This window comes from Trachemys scripta, chromosome 7 (genome assembly GCF_013100865.1).
Source record: "Trachemys scripta elegans isolate TJP31775 chromosome 7, CAS_Tse_1.0, whole genome shotgun sequence".
Classification (NCBI taxonomy): Eukaryota; Metazoa; Chordata; order Testudines; family Emydidae; genus Trachemys; species Trachemys scripta.
Window position 1 is genome coordinate 56,046,349 of NC_048304.1, and position 16,656 is coordinate 56,063,004.

A 16,656-nucleotide genomic window follows, 5' to 3' on the forward strand; every position below is an offset into this window, starting at 1 on the left:
TCTCCTCCCGCACCCATCCCCATGCCCATCCCCTGCAGGCGAAGGCGTCCTGACTCCGGGGCTTGCAAAAGAACCAGTGAAAACTTGTATCTGTGACAGAAGTAAAGAAGGGATCAAATTAAAACCCCAGGTCCTATTTTTTATTTGTATGACAGCAGCACCTAGAGGGGCCCTATTGTGCTAGGTATTGTGCACATGTGGGAAGAGATACTCCCTGCCCCAAAGAGCTTACAGCCTAGACCGACAAATAGTGGGAGGGGAAACAGAGACACAGAGAAGTGAAGTGATTTGCCCAAGGATGGACAGTGGCAGAGCTGGGAATGGAAGCCAGGTCTTCTGACAGCTCTAGGCACTGGATCATGCCGCCTCTCTCTGCCTGCACCACATGCAGGAACTCAGCTACTCCAGTGATGAATGTGGTAGAACTTCCTATGCAGCTTAGATTTGCTTCTATTAGGTTAAATAGATCCAAGCTGCCCAACTAGCTTCAGTGTATACAGTGGGATGAAATGAATGACTCTGAGCCTTGAAGAGGCTCCTTTTCAGTGCCCTCTTTGCAGCTTGGACTCAAAAGCATCAAGGTCTCCAAACGAAAATCTTCCAATGAAAAGGAAGGTTAGAGGTCCCAGGCAGAGTCTCAGAGTGTTTGCCCAAGAGGCTCCTGGCCACTTGGAAAGAAGGAGACACCAGGCTCTGTGCTGAAGGATCTCAGTTCAAGTCACTGCTCATCCTCTGTCCCCACTTCCTTCTCTTTCCAGGTCGTGACATGGCGAGCACCACCTTGCCCGGTTACCCACCCCATGTCCCGCCGACTGGACAGGGCAGCTACCCAACCTCAACTCTCGCAGGAATGGTACCTGGTAAGTCAATGCCAAAAGCATTTGTGTTGTGCTTAGCCAGTGTATAGGCCTTGATCATTCTGCTCAGGCACTGGAGTATTCTGCTACAGCTCTAAGTCCCTTCCCATCAGTATCTCTGCTGCCCTTAAAGCCCTGCCTGCTACCCATGGCTCACAGTCAAACATAATGCACTACCATTGCCCATGAAAACTGATTCATCACAGCTAAGGGCAACTAGCTATCTATAACCTATGGTAATTAATTAATCTTAGTATTCATTAACTATCGTAATTAACTTCCAACTGTCCAAGTAAATTATTATCCACTATTCATGGCTCAGGATAATTAACTACCCACCCACCTAGGGTAACAAGCTGTCTTTTGTCCAAAGGACAGCTAAGGACCAGATGCAAATGGTAACTTACTATCTACAGCCATGGATGGCTACAGTGCTACCCACAGCCTAGACTCACTAAGAACCCATTGCCCACATACCAGGAATAAGTAGCACAACTCAAGGAAAACTACTTATTACAACAACCCAAGGGCTAACCAGCCACCCACAGACTGCTTGCTCTTATACACAGCCACTGCCCACAGAATAAGGATATCTAGCTACCTGCTCCATGCATCCAAGAGACAAATGGCTCTCTGCTACCTATTGGCTACGGATAAATATCTTCACTCAGCACAAGTCTAACTAACTTGTACTGCCTGCTGCTCACAGAAAGGCCAACTAGCCATTGCCCAGACCCCAGGAATAGCTAGCTAAGGGTCTGATCTGGTAAACGTTATTGAGCATACTGCTAGTTAGCGGGGCTATTCACAACAGTGAACACTATCACTGACGATAAATGTGTGCAGGTCTGAGCCCTAATATCCTTAACTGACTAATCCCTGATTACATCCCTAGAGGTACTGGCTAGTAGTAGTAGTGTTCTCTGCCCAGGGCTAACAAACTACCCACTGCCTACAGCCCTAAGATAACTGGGGATATACTTGTCAGGTTATAGGATCAGGAAAAGTGATAGGGCCAGATTCTGGCTCCCACTCCAGCCCCTTGCACCACTCCAGCCTCTTTCACCACTCCAGCAGTGCAGAAGGGCTGCAAAGCTTGCCCCGCTGCTATCTGTGTGTTGAAATCTCCAAGTGGTGCAGAGTCAGCATTATTTAGAGCAGCCCCAAACCTGCTCTGAGTTGTGCCAAGAGCTGGCTTGGCCCCCAGCTGGTTCGAGGGCGAGGGGAACACAAAGGTGATGTATAGCAGTTAAAACCCAGTCATAATGGGTGAATTCAGGTAATCACATATTTAAAGCTTATAACCGGTTTATGCTTAAAGTAGTGTTGCCGTGCCTTCTCTGCTATTTTAACCCAAATTAAGAACACACCTCTTTTTGAAGTGTAGACATACGCTTAGTAACTCACAGGAGTCTATTTAAGAAGTAATTCTCCTTGAGGCACTTGATACTAGTGACCACTGTATAATGAAGTTCATCATCCCCATGGCAGAGATCATACCAAAATCTAGCTCTGGGACAGTCCGCTTTAGAAAATGTGCATTTGACAACAATGAGGAAGCTAATCAGAGAGACCCTTAAGTCAAGGGTAAGGGAATTCAGCTTACCCATATGACAACAGAGTTAACACCCAGGGCATGCAGACACCCAAAACAAAGAATGGAAGCAGGAAGGTAAGGAAAAAAAACAGGCTAGTTAAATTGCAATGTGTAAGCAATTATTCAAGCCAAATAGGTATCCTTCTGAAAATGAAAATCCAACCATGTTGGGACTTAAGCCAACTTGAGGGTTAGGAGGACATTTTTCCTGGTGCCTACTTGGACATGCTGTGGTATTTCTTACACCTCCCTATGAAGTGCCAGGTGCTGGCCACTTTCAGTCACAGGATACTGGACTGGATGGATGGACCACTGGTCTGATCCAGTCTGGCAATTCCTGTATTCTAGTCCAACTGGAGCCATCATAACTGTGTTCCATAGAACATAAGATAGACATTGATAGGCCCAATGGGGAATGTGAAATGCAAACATCCAGAGACTTAGATACAAATAGTAGGAAACTCTTTAAGTGTATCAGAAACAGGAATTATGTAAGAGAAGGTTTCTTGCTGACCAATCGGAGAACATCTTCCTGGGATGTAATCAAATGTACCGACATGCCAGAGAGCTGCATCGTCCAGTTGCTTTGAACGTCCACTCCATTGCAGGGATCTTGAAACTAGGTCCTCACCACTGGAGCCTCTTTGGGTCCTCCCTGATTTACTGGTTCCTGTGTTAAGCTGCCATGATACAGATGCCAGAGCATAGATGTGACTCTGTGGTTGGACATGAGGTGCAGATGTATGGCCTAAAGAACTGAATCATAAGACAACACAGACTCTGTGAAGAAAGGTTCAGATTCAGGGGATTGCATTCAGGATCCAAAGGGACACACATGGAATTTCTGTCCTGCAGGAAATTCCAACATTTCAAAATTTGTTTTTTATCTCAAATTGTGACAAAAAATCAAAATATTGAAATATTTGGTGCAGTAACATTGAAACAAAACATTCTGATACTATCAAAATGCTTAGTTTCAATAATATATGTCAAAACAAAATAAAACAAAAGAAGAAAGTTAAACAAAACAGTTAAGAAAGTTAAGATGAAATGAGAAAGTGGAAACAAAACAAGGACGTCTAAACGAAATACTCAATTTTGAATAATTTTGTAACTTGTCTGTTGAAAATGTCATTGAAATCTACACATTCCTGTGAAATATTTCAATTTAGTTGAAGCAGCATTTTGAGAAGGAAAATTATTCCCTCTAAAACATTTTGACCCGCTCTAGCCAAATGCATCTCTGTTACATCAGTAAAACCCCGCTGACATCAATGGGGTTGCACTGGTGTAACAGAAAGGAGTTTGTCCTCCTTAGAGACACAAAGGCATGTGCAAAATGGGTAATCTGTGGTACAAGTATCCCTCTGGCTCATACAGATGCTGCCTTAAGATGTGTCCTGCATTCACAGTCACCTGTTTGCACACATTTCACAGCTGCAACTTAGTCTCACTGGCTCTAGAGATGGATGGAAGCTACTAGGTCACTGAGTGCATCGTCCTGCAAAGGACAGGAATTGGTCACTCAAAGGAGGATTAATCAGACAGTACTTTAATATTATGCTGGATCTGTGCATGTTCCAGGCTTGGGAGGCTTGCTGCTCAAGTGACAGGACACTTTCAATCCCTGACTCCCTTCCCCCTCTTTCTTAGAGAAGCTGGTAGCCCCAGCCTCAACCCCTTTGCCTGCTGGAGTCACTCTGCAAACCCTCTGGAGGACTCTCCAAAAGGAGAAGGGGTTTAGAGAGAGCAGCATGGAGCCTGCAGAGGGCTGGTAGCAGCAACGGGGGGAGCATTAAACAGAATCCAATGCTGATGAGGAAATTACACTTGTTTCATTAGCGATCGGGAAAGGCAATAGCTCAGTTCCTCTTGGTCACAGTTGAGCTCAAAAGCTCATTATCCTACTGCATGCATGCTTTCACTCCTCGTCAATAAACACCGTTTCCAATGGCTGCCCTCCATCCTCCCCAGCTCCCCATGGCTGCACCAGAGTGGGGCTCTTTCTCCTCTACTTAACCTGTGGTTTAGGATCACTGTAAACAGTTTAGGATGACAACAGAGAAGGGAGCGAGAGAGAGAGAGAGGCTTTGAAATATCAGAATTTTGCTCTCCCCCGCAGCCATACCGAGACATGGGCTATGCTATATGAGCCAGCTTGGAGCAGAAATGCCCATCTGGTTGGCCTTTTCCTTCTCTCTGGGCTAGGTTTCTCCCTGGTACAACTCTGCTGAGCAGCACACTTCAGTGGTGTTACAGCAGGGCCATGCTTGGTACTCTGCCTCTGTGTAGTCTCCCTCTGCCTGCCCCCCAGGGCATCCCGTGTTATCTGTAGCAGGGATGTTCTGACTATCCCCCATCTATCCGTCAGGGTTTCCAGGACTGGATGTTTCTGGATTGGAAGCACATTCAGTGGTTGCCATTATAAAGTCAACATTTGCCAACAGCTCCAACTCGGTAGAATCTGAGAATCTGATCTATTTCCCTCTACTCAGGCCTGGTCTACACTAGAAAATTAGGTTGTTTTAACTACATCAGTCAAGAGTATGAAAAATCCAACTCTCTGAGCAACATTGTTAAACCGACCTAAGTCATCATGTAGACAGCACTAAACTGACGGAATAATTCTTCCATTGACTTAGCTACCACATCTCGAGGAGGTGGATTACCTACACTGATGGGAGAGCCCCTCCCGTCGGCATAGGTAGTGTCTACACTGAAGTGCTACAGCAGTACAGCTGTAGCATTTCAAGTGCAGACAAGCCCTCAGAGTAAGAACTACTGTAACTGCAGTACCTTAGACCCCAGAGAGGGGAGGATGGAAGGGGGGGTATAGCTCTTGACAAAAGTTGACCTTTTTATGGTGACTAGTTTATGCTATTATTCTAAATTCCTTAGAAAACCCAATAGGACCTTATCAAGGGTAAATCATTGTAGCTGTGTTGACTCGATGGACTCAGTTTCCACCAGCAGAGAATATGGCCTATTGGCTCTAATGCTCCTGAGAAGGAAGCACTGGCAGAGATTAGAGAATAATGAATTGAAATCTCTTTGGTAATTGTGTCTGAGGCATTCCATGTACTTTGCTTTATTGCCTTTAACCTCCATGCTGTGGATCTCTATTAGAAGGCCTGGATGCTTTCTACACTCATTGTTTCTCTACCAAGGACTCTGGTCCCTACAGAGAATAGCTGGCAAGTTATTATCAGACTGTACAGACCAGGCACCATGGCCACTTTGTTCTTTTCCCACTGTCAAAGTTCAGACCTATGTTCAGTGACATTTGAGTGCATTGCATTAGCTCTCGGCTGGCATTGCTCTTTCCCAGCCTGTCTGCAGTTTCATTAAAGAGAGGTGATGATCAAACAAGTATCTATTTAAAAATGCCATCTCCTTATTCAACAGATTCATAGATTTTAAGATCAGAAGGGACCATTATGATCACCCAGTCTGACCTCAATGTTTGTCTTCCAGTCATATTTTCTCAGTTGCAAGTTCATTAGCCCTGAAGAGCCCATGTAGCGAGGGAGGTGCACTGGGTGCTCTTCTGAGCCAAAGCTGCAAAATTTGGATCCTGATCCAGATTTCCAGCATTTCACAGAGTTCATAGGCATGTTGGTTTGGGCCCATCTCAGGCAAAGATGAAGAGACAAAGAGAACCCAGAGGCAGAAAGAACCCAGTTCGCCTTTCAAACTCAAGCAGCATCCGTTGCACTAGCATTTGGAAAAATCACCTTTTGACTTGCAATCTGAGCAAGTTTTGTCATAGAATCATAGAACTGGAAGGGACCTCGAGAGGTCATCTAGTCTAGTGCCCTGCACTCATGGCAGGACTAAGTATTATCTCGACCAGGGGTCGGCAATGTTCGGCACGCGGCTCGCCAGGGTAAGCATCCTGGCGGGCCGGGCCAGTTTTATTTACCTGCTGACGCGGCAGGTTCGGCCGATCGTGGCCCCCACTGGCCGCGGTTCGCCATCCTGGGCCAATGGGGGCGGCGAGAAGCAGCAGCCAGCACATCGCTCGCCCGCGCCACTTCTCGCCACCCCCATTGGCCCGGGATGGCGAACCGCGGCCAGTGGGGGCCACGATCGGCCGAACCTGCCGCGTCAGCAGGTAAATAAAACTGGCCCGGCCCGCCAGGATGCTTACCCTGGCGAGCCGCGTGCCGAACATTGCCGACCCCTGGTCGAGATAATACTTAGTCCTGCCATGAGTGCAGGGCACTAGACTAGATGACCTCTCGAGGTCCCTTCCAGTTCTATGATTCTATGACAAAACTTGCTCAGATTGCAAGTCAAAAGGTGATTTTTCCAAATGCTAGTGCAACGGATGCTGCTTGAGTTTGAAAGGCGAACTGGGTTCTTTCTNCAGCAGGTAAATAAAACTGGCACAGCCCGCCAGGGTGCTTACCCTGGCGAGCCGCGTGCCGAACGTTGCCGACCCCTGATCTAGACCATTCCCGACAGGTGTTTATCTAACCTGCTCTTAAAAATCTCCAATGATGGAGATTCCACAACCTCCCTAGACAATTTATTCCAGTGCTTAAGCACCCTGACAGTTACGAAGTTTTTCCTAATGTCCAGCCTAAACTGCCCTTGCTGCAATTTAAGCCCATTGCTTCTCATCCTATCCTCAGAGGTTAAGAACAACTCTTCTCCCTCCTCCTTGTAACAACCTTTTATGTACTTGAAAGAGTCATTGAGAGAATATCAATGGGGCGCCCATAACATCAGAGCCACTCTTGTGTCTTGGACGATGCTATGGAGGGGGGAGGAAATAAAGGGCTGTGCATTCATATTCCACTCTGCAGTTCATATATAGCATTCCCCCTCACTTCCCTGTGAAGTGCTTCTGATGACCACCACCCACGATTTCCTCCTTAACAAACTTTCCCTATTTCACAACCCCCAGCATCCTACTAAGAACAAAACTGACCAACGCGAGTTGCTATTGACAGTGTTGCCAATTCCTGTGGTTTTATCATGAGTCTTGCAATATTTGGTGTTTCTTTTAAAGGCCCAGCTCCTGGAGTCATGGGATTAGGTGTGGATCTTGGCTTTCATTTAAAAAAAAAAAAAAAAGCAAATTCCTATCCCTCATGGTTGCAGAGCAAAGCTTGAAAATATGACCCCACAGTGCACCCTGCAGATCTGGAAACCAGGCGGCAAAGAAAAAGACACCAATATTTTAAACATTTTAGAAAGATCTTGTGATTTTGAGGGCCTGACTCATGCTTTTTGACTGTCCAGGGTTGGCAGCATTGCACTGAAAATTAAAGAATTGTATATCCTTAAGTTGCACTTCCAGGTGGGTGAGGAAACTGCACAAACTGGTATGGCCTCGGTCAGATGAACCTAAGCGCCAGCTCAGGGGAAGGATAGAGACATGTCTTTCCCACTGTGTTTCACTTCCCACTGTGTTCCTTGCAGGGAGTGAGTTCTCGGGGAACCCTTACAGTCACCCTCAGTACACGACCTACAATGAGGCCTGGCGATTCAGCAACCCCGCGTTACTAAGTGAGTACCTGCCCACCCGCACACACACACACCCGCCTCGCGCTCCTTCTGTACGTCTCTTTGTTTTCTTTTTGTTTGTTCGTTTGTTTTCTGAAATGGGTCTGCAAGTATCTGGCCAGGCTAAGAGTCCTTTCCCTCACTGTCCAATCTGGCCTGTCAGTGAGTATTTTCATGACATCTGTTTTTTCTCTGGCCTGAGGCTGCTCCAAGACTCTACTTCAGATTAGGGCAGAAATCCACTTCAGGTTCTCCTTTCTCCATGGGTTGCACCCAGGGCCCATTCCAAGGGTGGTCAGCAAGTTCTCCACCCAGGAGCAATGCCCACAATGCCTGGGTCAATTTGACCAAGTTTGTGGGTGGCTGGTGGAGTCTGTCCAGCAGGGTTGGAGCCCCACTGAACCTAATGTTCACAAAAAAAGTAAAATCTGTTGGGGGGAGGGAGAAAAGCCCTAAAACTCTGTCCTCTCACACAGCATTTCCTTGTAGGGGAACAGGATGAGATTTATCGTATGTAAAATAAATAAGCTGTGATTATTAACTACATATTCACTAAGGTTTAACAACTGGGTAATAGCTACAAATTTTATTCCAGTGTTGTTAAACCTCAGCAAATGTGATCTTAATAATCAATCACTATTTAACTCCCATCCAATAACCGCCCGGAATGCTTCTCTTCCAAGTGTGACCAAAATCCCAAGCAATGAAACAACGGACAATTGTTTTGTTTCTCCCCCAGCTGTGTTTGGAGATGGCTGGCAGCTCCATATCACATCTGTTCAGTCAATCCAACCCCTAGAGGCCTACAGCAGATGAATTGCTGTAGCTCAGGTACAGGGTGCTGCCAGAGTGATACTCACACACTCATCTCTCAGCCCCTGTGCAGAAGGGCAACAGCAATGGGTCCCAGATGTTTTGCCTGCACACCCCCATTTGGAGACTTATTGATTCCCACAATACCAGAAAGCAACAAAGCAACCAAAGAATCCAGGACAGGGTGCTCATTTTGCAGCGCCTCCACAGGGCCCCAGCAGAAATAGGTGTGCACTCAAGGTGCATGCAACATCAAGCAGAGGGCGCCATTTGGTGGAGGTGCCATCATATTCAATTGGGATCGCAGTCTCATCTGCTGATGGCACAACCCCAAGTGGGGGCGCAGCCCATAGCATGGGAACGGCTGGTCTACAGGAAAGAGGATTTCCCAGCCCTGGCGAGACCAGCTCTGCCAGGAGCATGATGTGTGGCAATGTATCCTCAGAGAAATACAGCAGTTGGGTGGAAGTGTTGGCCCACCTGCTCCTGGCCACAGGTCCTTCCTTTGGTCCTTCTCCTTTTGTTCTTTTGTTTTGTTTTGTTTTCTTTTCTTCTTTTTTTATTTTTATTTTTTTACTGTTTGTCCTTTCAAACCAGTCCATTCTTCTCCTGTGTTAACTTTCAGGTTCCCCTTATTATTATAGTGCCACATCCCGAGGCGCTGCACCTCCCACTGCTGCCGCTGCCTATGACCGCCACTAGTTACCATGGAAACCACATGAAACTGCAGGGCGACAGCTTAGGCCTTCATATTGTACCTGTCTGATCAACTTTCTCCATCCCCGGGAAGGGTGAAGAGAACTTCTCCGTCCCCCTCCACGCCCAGCTATCCCTCCCCTTCCCTGCAGAATGTGCTGGATCGAAGCGCTCGCAACATCGGACTGAGAAATACGCGTCCCCTGCACTCTGTCCCTCGCCCCAACTCAACTACTTCCATGGACAACAGGAAAGGCCTGTGACCAGCTCACCTGCTGCTGTAGACCTTCAAACCATCCCAGGCACACTTCAGCCATGCAAGGCCTCCCTGATTTTGAAGACTGAGGGAATTCAAGCAATGCAACCCGCAACCCTTGTTTATACAGGATCCTGTTCTCCAGGGAGCGGTAGAGGCAGGGTGAAGTGGGGAGGAATCCACCTGCAACAAATTGTTCCCTCGAGAAACTTTCTTCCATGGTGGATGCTTCAAAACGCTAACCGACAAGCCTGTTTCAAAGGCCTGAGGGACTGGCTAGCATGGGGATGGCAGCACAGAGAGGCAACCCATCTGGCAGTGAAGGAAAGGCCCAAGTGCAACACTCTCCATTCCTCCTCCTCCCTCCTCCCCGCCCCAGGTCTCTCTGTGTGCTCCATCCCCACTCTTCTCTTCATGTCTTGGCTTCCTTCAAGGTTCCGTTTGAAGGCCACACCCGGCGTGTTGTGACCTCACAGGCCGGAGTTGGGTTGAAACACACACAAACATGATTTCTGTGACACACAATCAGCTCAGACAGGAGGATGGAGCGACATCAACCAACCGACCGATGAAATGAAGAAATATATAAATAGATATATAAATATAACTGTGTTTTTATGCTTTGTCATGAAGGTCTGTAAAAAGGAAAAAAAATGAACAAATCCCCAATTTTCTAAAAAAAAAAAAAAAAAAATCAACAAAAAAACAAAATAAAAAAAACCCTAGAAAAATAAACCCAAATCCCCTCGCCCGAATGGCACACAAGTTCCTCTGATGTTTGATGCTCCCCTTTCACTCTTGGGTTTCATTTCCTTTCTGTTTTGCACTAGAATGTGATTGTGGAGAGGATTGGAGGCCCCATCACCTCCTCTTTTCCTAATCCCAATCCCATTCTCTGGGGAGCAGTGTGGACAATTCACATCTGGCAAAAAAAAAAATTACCAAACAAACCAGCCAACTAAACGCACCCCGTGGGAAGTCAGCTTTTTCCGTGTCAGTTGTCATCAAACAAAGAAAACAAACCCAGTCTCTTGCTCTAACTGCGCTTGTGGTAGAAAGGAACGTGTGGGGTTTCATGCAGGTCCATTAGATCTCCCTTCAGCCAGCAGAGCTGAAACAGACAAATTCAGAATTGGCTGGGATTGTTGCTTGGTTCCCTACACTTGGTTCCCATGCACTTAAACTTGCACCTACTCCCTTCACCCACACCTGCCTCAGTCAACCTGACATCTTAACTCCCACACCTTAATACCTGTGCCCTACACCGGTCCCTGAATACCTACATCTTAATCCCTACAGTCCCATTAAGTGTTTTATTCTCAATTCCCAAACCCCTACAGCCTTGCTATCTATGCCCTATCCCATTCCCACGGTCCCTTCACCCTAATCCCTACACTTAGTTCTCTTTGTTCTGCACCCTAACATCTATCCCCTATACCCTCATCCTTGCACCCTCAACCCTATATTACCCCCCATAATATTCACTCTCTGATTCCTGAATGCTCTTGTAATGGTTCTGTAGTGATTCTCTGCTCTCTTTGGTTCCCCAGTGATTGCCAAGCATTGTTTTGCAAAAGGCTGATTGTCAGTGGAAATGCTTATTACTCCTGTATTGCTGGCAACTTCAGATGCTCCTGTTCTTTGGACTGACACTCCCAAAAAGCTAGTCAAGAAAACATGAAGGCTAGAGCTGGTCTCCTGGGCAGCAAGAGGTAGATTCTTATTGTTGGTTTAGAGAGAGGATTGGGATAAGATGAGTGGGCCACTGTCCATGAATAAAGGCAGGATAGAGTCAACCTATTGAGGGTGGAAATGTGAACCGTGGAGCAATTTCCAAAACTAGCATTTGTATATAGCCCATGGTTCCCAGCCTCTGAATGAAATGTGCACATTGACTCAGCTTTCTGTCTCCAGGGTTAGACTGAAGGCAAGAAAAGTCCATCGTCAGCAACTGGCTGTATGGGCCCAAAGACCCCACTCACCCAGAGCTCTTTTCAGCACTTGCATATCTCAGGGTGACCATATGGATGCGTTTTCTGCAATGGGATGGCACAGAATGCTAAGAGGGAGTGTTTTTGTTTACACAGAAGATAAGGGCCTAAAATCTGTTCTGGTAAATCTTGAGTAACTCCAGTAAAGTCAACAGAGTTACTCCACCTCCACTAAGTCAATGGAGTTGCTCCAGATTCATTACTGTGAACCCACTGAAGTCAATGGTTATTGGAATTTATCCAGATTTATGTCATTGTGACTGGGCTGAGAATTTTGCCTATTGTCTCAGTCTATGAAAAAAGAGACACTGGTTAATCATTTTTAAAAACTCACCCTTATCATCCCCTTGGTTTGTCCCCCACATACTAGACAAATGCTGGACCATAAGCCGTGATGTCCCCATTTGATTCTCTCAGTAGTACCTCTGCTCTCCTTGTCCAAAATCCAGCTTCACCCAGCCTGACAACTAGAATAACCCAAGGGGCTAGAAAACATGAGACTGACACACCTCACATTGGACAACATGCAGTTCAGGAAGCCTGTTCCAAAGCAACTACCATTGAGAAAAGTCCACTCTTATGATGGCATTTCACAGAGAGATAGTACAGGCTGAGAAGGCAGGATTTGGTTGGCTCAGTCATGGCTGGTTTAATTTGATGCTCAGAGGGCCAAATTCATAGTTGGTTTAACTCCACTGATGCAAGGGGATTTCTCCCATGCATTGATTTGGCCTGGAAAGTTTAGAAGAACAGCAAGTGGGTTTGATCAGGAAAACAGAAGTACAGAGTAATATGCAGAGGACCAGGCATTCTTATCCTCTTCCATCACCTCCCCCGTAAAGCCCCATGCGAATGTACTGAATTACATTTGCCAAAGAGTTTCTTGTGTTGGTTGTTTTGAGTTACAGTCGATGGATGCATTGTAAAGCAGTATTATAGCTAAAGTCTAGTAGCTGACACGGGGATTTATGTGGTGATATTATGCAGAAGAAAACCATCAATATTCATATAGATTCCATTAGATTGGACTATGCAGGAAACACAAAAATTCTACCAATTATTTAATATTATGTTATTTGCAAAAACAATTGCTGCTTTGTAGGAAGATAATGTGTGTAATGTGAAGGCAATTCCTCTTGTATATAAGTTCATCTCCATCTTCATCATGGTAGTTATTAAAACAGCCTCGTCTCATCCTGTACATAAGGAACGCTCTGTCTGTACTGTGCAAGTCTCGTTGTGCTCACTGAAAACAAAACTATCTGTTCAATAAAGCACAGCACAAATCCAGAACCCGAGGGAACAGCCAAATTGTAGAAGGGCTCCTTCCCCAGGAGCCTGGGAGTTGGTTTATTTTAGGTGGATTTTTTTTTCATTTTTCTTAAAAAAAATTACAACAAAAAACAAACAAAAAATAAAGTTTGGAAGGAAAACAAAATCACTATGCAAAATCCAGCTAAATCTGTCGCTGTGTTTCACGTCTCTCCTCCATTCTGCTCTCTTTCCTTCCCTTGCTGTCCTTTATTTTCCTCTCCCTCCTTTCATTTCTCCTCTTTATCTTCCTCCCCAACACCCTTTATTTCTTCCTCCACTACTCCTTCATTTCTAGCCCACCATCACTTCTGGAGAGGGGACTGATGTTTCCAGTGGTCAGACCAGATGACAGAGATAGGACTCCTGAGTTTTCTTCTTGGCTTTGGGGAAACATTGTCAAGTAACATCATCTCTCTGCACCTCAGTCCCCCACCTGTCAAATGGGCATGATCATACTTCCCTACTTTACAGAGTGGTGGTGAGGCTGAATTTGTTACTTTCGCCAACTGCTTTGAGGTCCTTGGATAGAAAGCTCTACAGAAGTGTAAAGTATTATTAGCAATAGCAATGATTTCCACTGCCCTTCCCTCTCATTTTCCTTTCCTCTTTCTCTCTCTCTCTTCTCTTTATTGTCATTCTTTTCTTTACTCTTCTTCCTTGCTCTCCTTGTCTTTTCCATTCATTCTTTGCTCCATCGCCATGTTTGCTCTCTCTAACAGACCAAGCAGAAGGGTGGCACAACCCATTTTTTTTCTCTTTCGGGGGAAAGAATCCCATGAGCTGTTGCAAATGATGTGCTTTGCTGGAAGGAACAGGAAATGCGGCATTTGGAACCTGGTGGCACTTGAGGCCTGTTCTCTGAAGTTCCTGTGTCCTCTCATTAACTGACCTCTTGTTTAGCGGCCTTGCTGGGATATGGGAGCAATGGGGGAGGGAAGGGAGGGAGGGATGATTCCATTAAAGCGACACCTTTTATGACCTGTAAATGTGGGGGTTTTTACCTCAGGGTGCTGAAACGGGGCCATGTCTGCATGCTTTCTGATCCATCAATAGTGCTGAGTCAAATTCAGAGCAAGGCTTCAGAACTAATCACAACGTGAATGTGAGGATATTAAAGAAACAAAACCCAAACAACCCTGCACCCATCTCTCCTCGCGAGTGTTATTCTGGATACATTTTCCCCCCAAAAGGAATCTTGTTTTACTGAACTGTTGAAAAAAAAATTACTTTTTTCGCCCAAAGGATCTGCAGTCCCCAAGGAAAGAAACAACAGCCAGACCCGTCTTGCTCGGGACTGACTGGATGAGGGTTTCTGTAGGACTCACCCATGCTACTGCAATGTGCTCCCCACTCAGGTCTGGGAAGGTGACAAAGATTTGAAAGGCAGGAAAAAGGGATCAAATAACAATTCTAGAACTGACGACACAATCAAACCAGAACTAGCAGCAGCCGTTGGGAGGAAGCTGGGTGGGAGAGGAGGGCATTGTCAGGCGTAGGGTCATACCTGTTCTAGGCTATTGCAGCCATTCTTGGCTTTTCCTCATTGCTTCAATTCTGTTTGAATCTTTTCTTCTTTCTTCCTCCTCTTCTCCTTTTTTTTTGTGTGTGTGTGCGCACATGAGAAATAAAAACAATTTTTTTTTGTATGTCACCCTGCTGGCTCCTGGCTTGTTTCTCTTTCTTTCTCTCCTGTAGATTCACCCCGGGGTTTCTGGGTTGTCACAGTCCCTGCACCTATACCCTTTGGACACCCTGTAAACAATAAACACCACTACTTCTAACTGTCACTCTGCTTGAGAGAAGGAGCCATATGCATTCTAGCAATGTGTCCCGCTTCTGTGAGCTTCCACTAGCCCAGCTTCCCAGCCCTGTGAAGTACCAGCGGAACTTCCTCTTCCACTGATCTCTCTCAATGGACTCCCAATGATACATCTGGTGTCTCCCAAGCAGTCCAGATGTTACTGGGCTAGCCATTGCATTACAGTGACCTAGGGCACCGGTCCCATTTCACCCCTCTCCAGCCTCCTTGTAGTCTCATTTAGGGGTTAGCATCACTTGCTCAAGGTGTCTTCCGGGCCTATTTTAACCTTCCAGAGTTAGTCCCAATTCTCAACCAAAGTGATTGGACAGAGTGGGTGTAGTTTGCAAAGCCTCAACAGAAGGGAGGGTGATTGACAGCTGTCAGAGCTGACCCCTGCCAATCTGCTACACTTACATACATATGCTTTATTTCCATGAGTGGAATCCCTGTAACCTGGTGCTTTACCGCACCCTCCTCTCTACTCTGAATCATCCTGGTCAGTTGAGGGGCAAAACTTAATGCAACATCATTAATAGCCCAGTCACCAGCCTTAGTATTCATCCTCTGCATAAGAAATAGCTGTATGTTATTTTAAGGAGAACCGTAAACAGGCCAGATCCTGAACTGTTTACTCAATGTTTCCTCAGGCATCAGCTCAACATGAAGTCCAAGGGAGCTTAACTTAGTACAGGCCCAGTGAAACCCTAGCAAGGTGCTCGCAATTTGGCCAAACTAGGTTTGCATCCACATTTTTCATGCTTCTTTAAATTGTTTTTACACAAAATCAATGGGCCAGATCCTCAGCAGATGTAAATTTGCATAGTTCCATTGACATCAAGGGACCAGATCCCCAGTTTATGTAAAGCAGCATAGCTCCTCTGAAGTCTGGACAGAAATGCTTCCATGAAATTGTTTTGGCTTCTGTTTTTGTAATCAAAACAGTTGGTTCAATTTAAATTTTGTTTTCTCCAGAACATTTTTTTCTTTTGGAGAATGCTGATTCGTCGAAATTGACGATATTGCAATGGAACCATTTGGTGGACTGCCTCAGAGCTGCAGACCCCAGTGCCTCCAGCCAGCGTCCACGGCAGCGCCCCCAGGCAGGCAGACAGGCCCAGAGCCAGGACTCCAGTCCCTTTCACAAAGAATTTTGGGGTTTTGCTCCAAATCAGAACGAGACCAAATTTTGAAATATCAGTATCCTCTACAAAACAAAACTACCTTTCTCTGCACAGTTGCAGGTGTTAGGAATACGCCCAGGCATAGGTGCTGGAATTAGGGTTGCAGGGGGTGCTGCTGCACCCCCTGGCTTGAAGTGATTTCCTTCATATGCAGGGTTTACAGTGTGGTTCGATGACTCTCAGCTCCCACACTATACAAATTGTTCCAGCACCCCTGTGCCCAGGACAGCAATGGGCTGATGTGTGAGAACTGGGAAGTGAACCTGACTACAAACAAAGGAAATTGACCAATCTACATTCACTGTCAGAGATGAGTATCTCACTAAGAGTCAACAACAAGTGTCACTGGTGGAAAGGAAAATGGATTTTCAAATTTCATTCCGTTTTAATAATAGCTACATCGTTTTTTAAAGCCAGTCTGTTCATCTAATCTAATCTCCTGCGTAGCACAGGCCAGAAAATTTCACTCTGTAATTCCGGCCTCTAGCCCTGTAATTCATGGTTGAGTTACAGCATAGTTTGAGAAAACATCCAGTCGCAGGAGCTGTTATAGCCTGGAAAAAAGAAATAGTAGAGAGCACCAGATTCTGCCATCCTCCTGCATACTCTTATCCTTCTACTAATCCTACTGCAGCC

General features: G+C 45.9%; 1 protein-coding gene across 1 annotated transcript in view; it reads left to right on the plus strand.

Moving 5' to 3' along the window:
• The window catches only part of PAX2 (paired box 2), a 106,405-nt gene extending 91,777 nt beyond the window's left edge, over positions 1-14,628 (plus strand). Inside the window, exons 8-10 of the mRNA XM_034776607.1 lie at positions 759-860; positions 7,885-7,971; positions 9,426-14,628. Of these exons, the coding sequence (XP_034632498.1) occupies positions 759-860; positions 7,885-7,971; positions 9,426-9,547 (311 nt within the window). The 3' untranslated portion in view covers positions 9,548-14,628. The remainder of the gene's footprint in view (positions 1-758; positions 861-7,884; positions 7,972-9,425) is intronic.
• Positions 14,629-16,656: the final 2,028 nt, after the last annotated feature.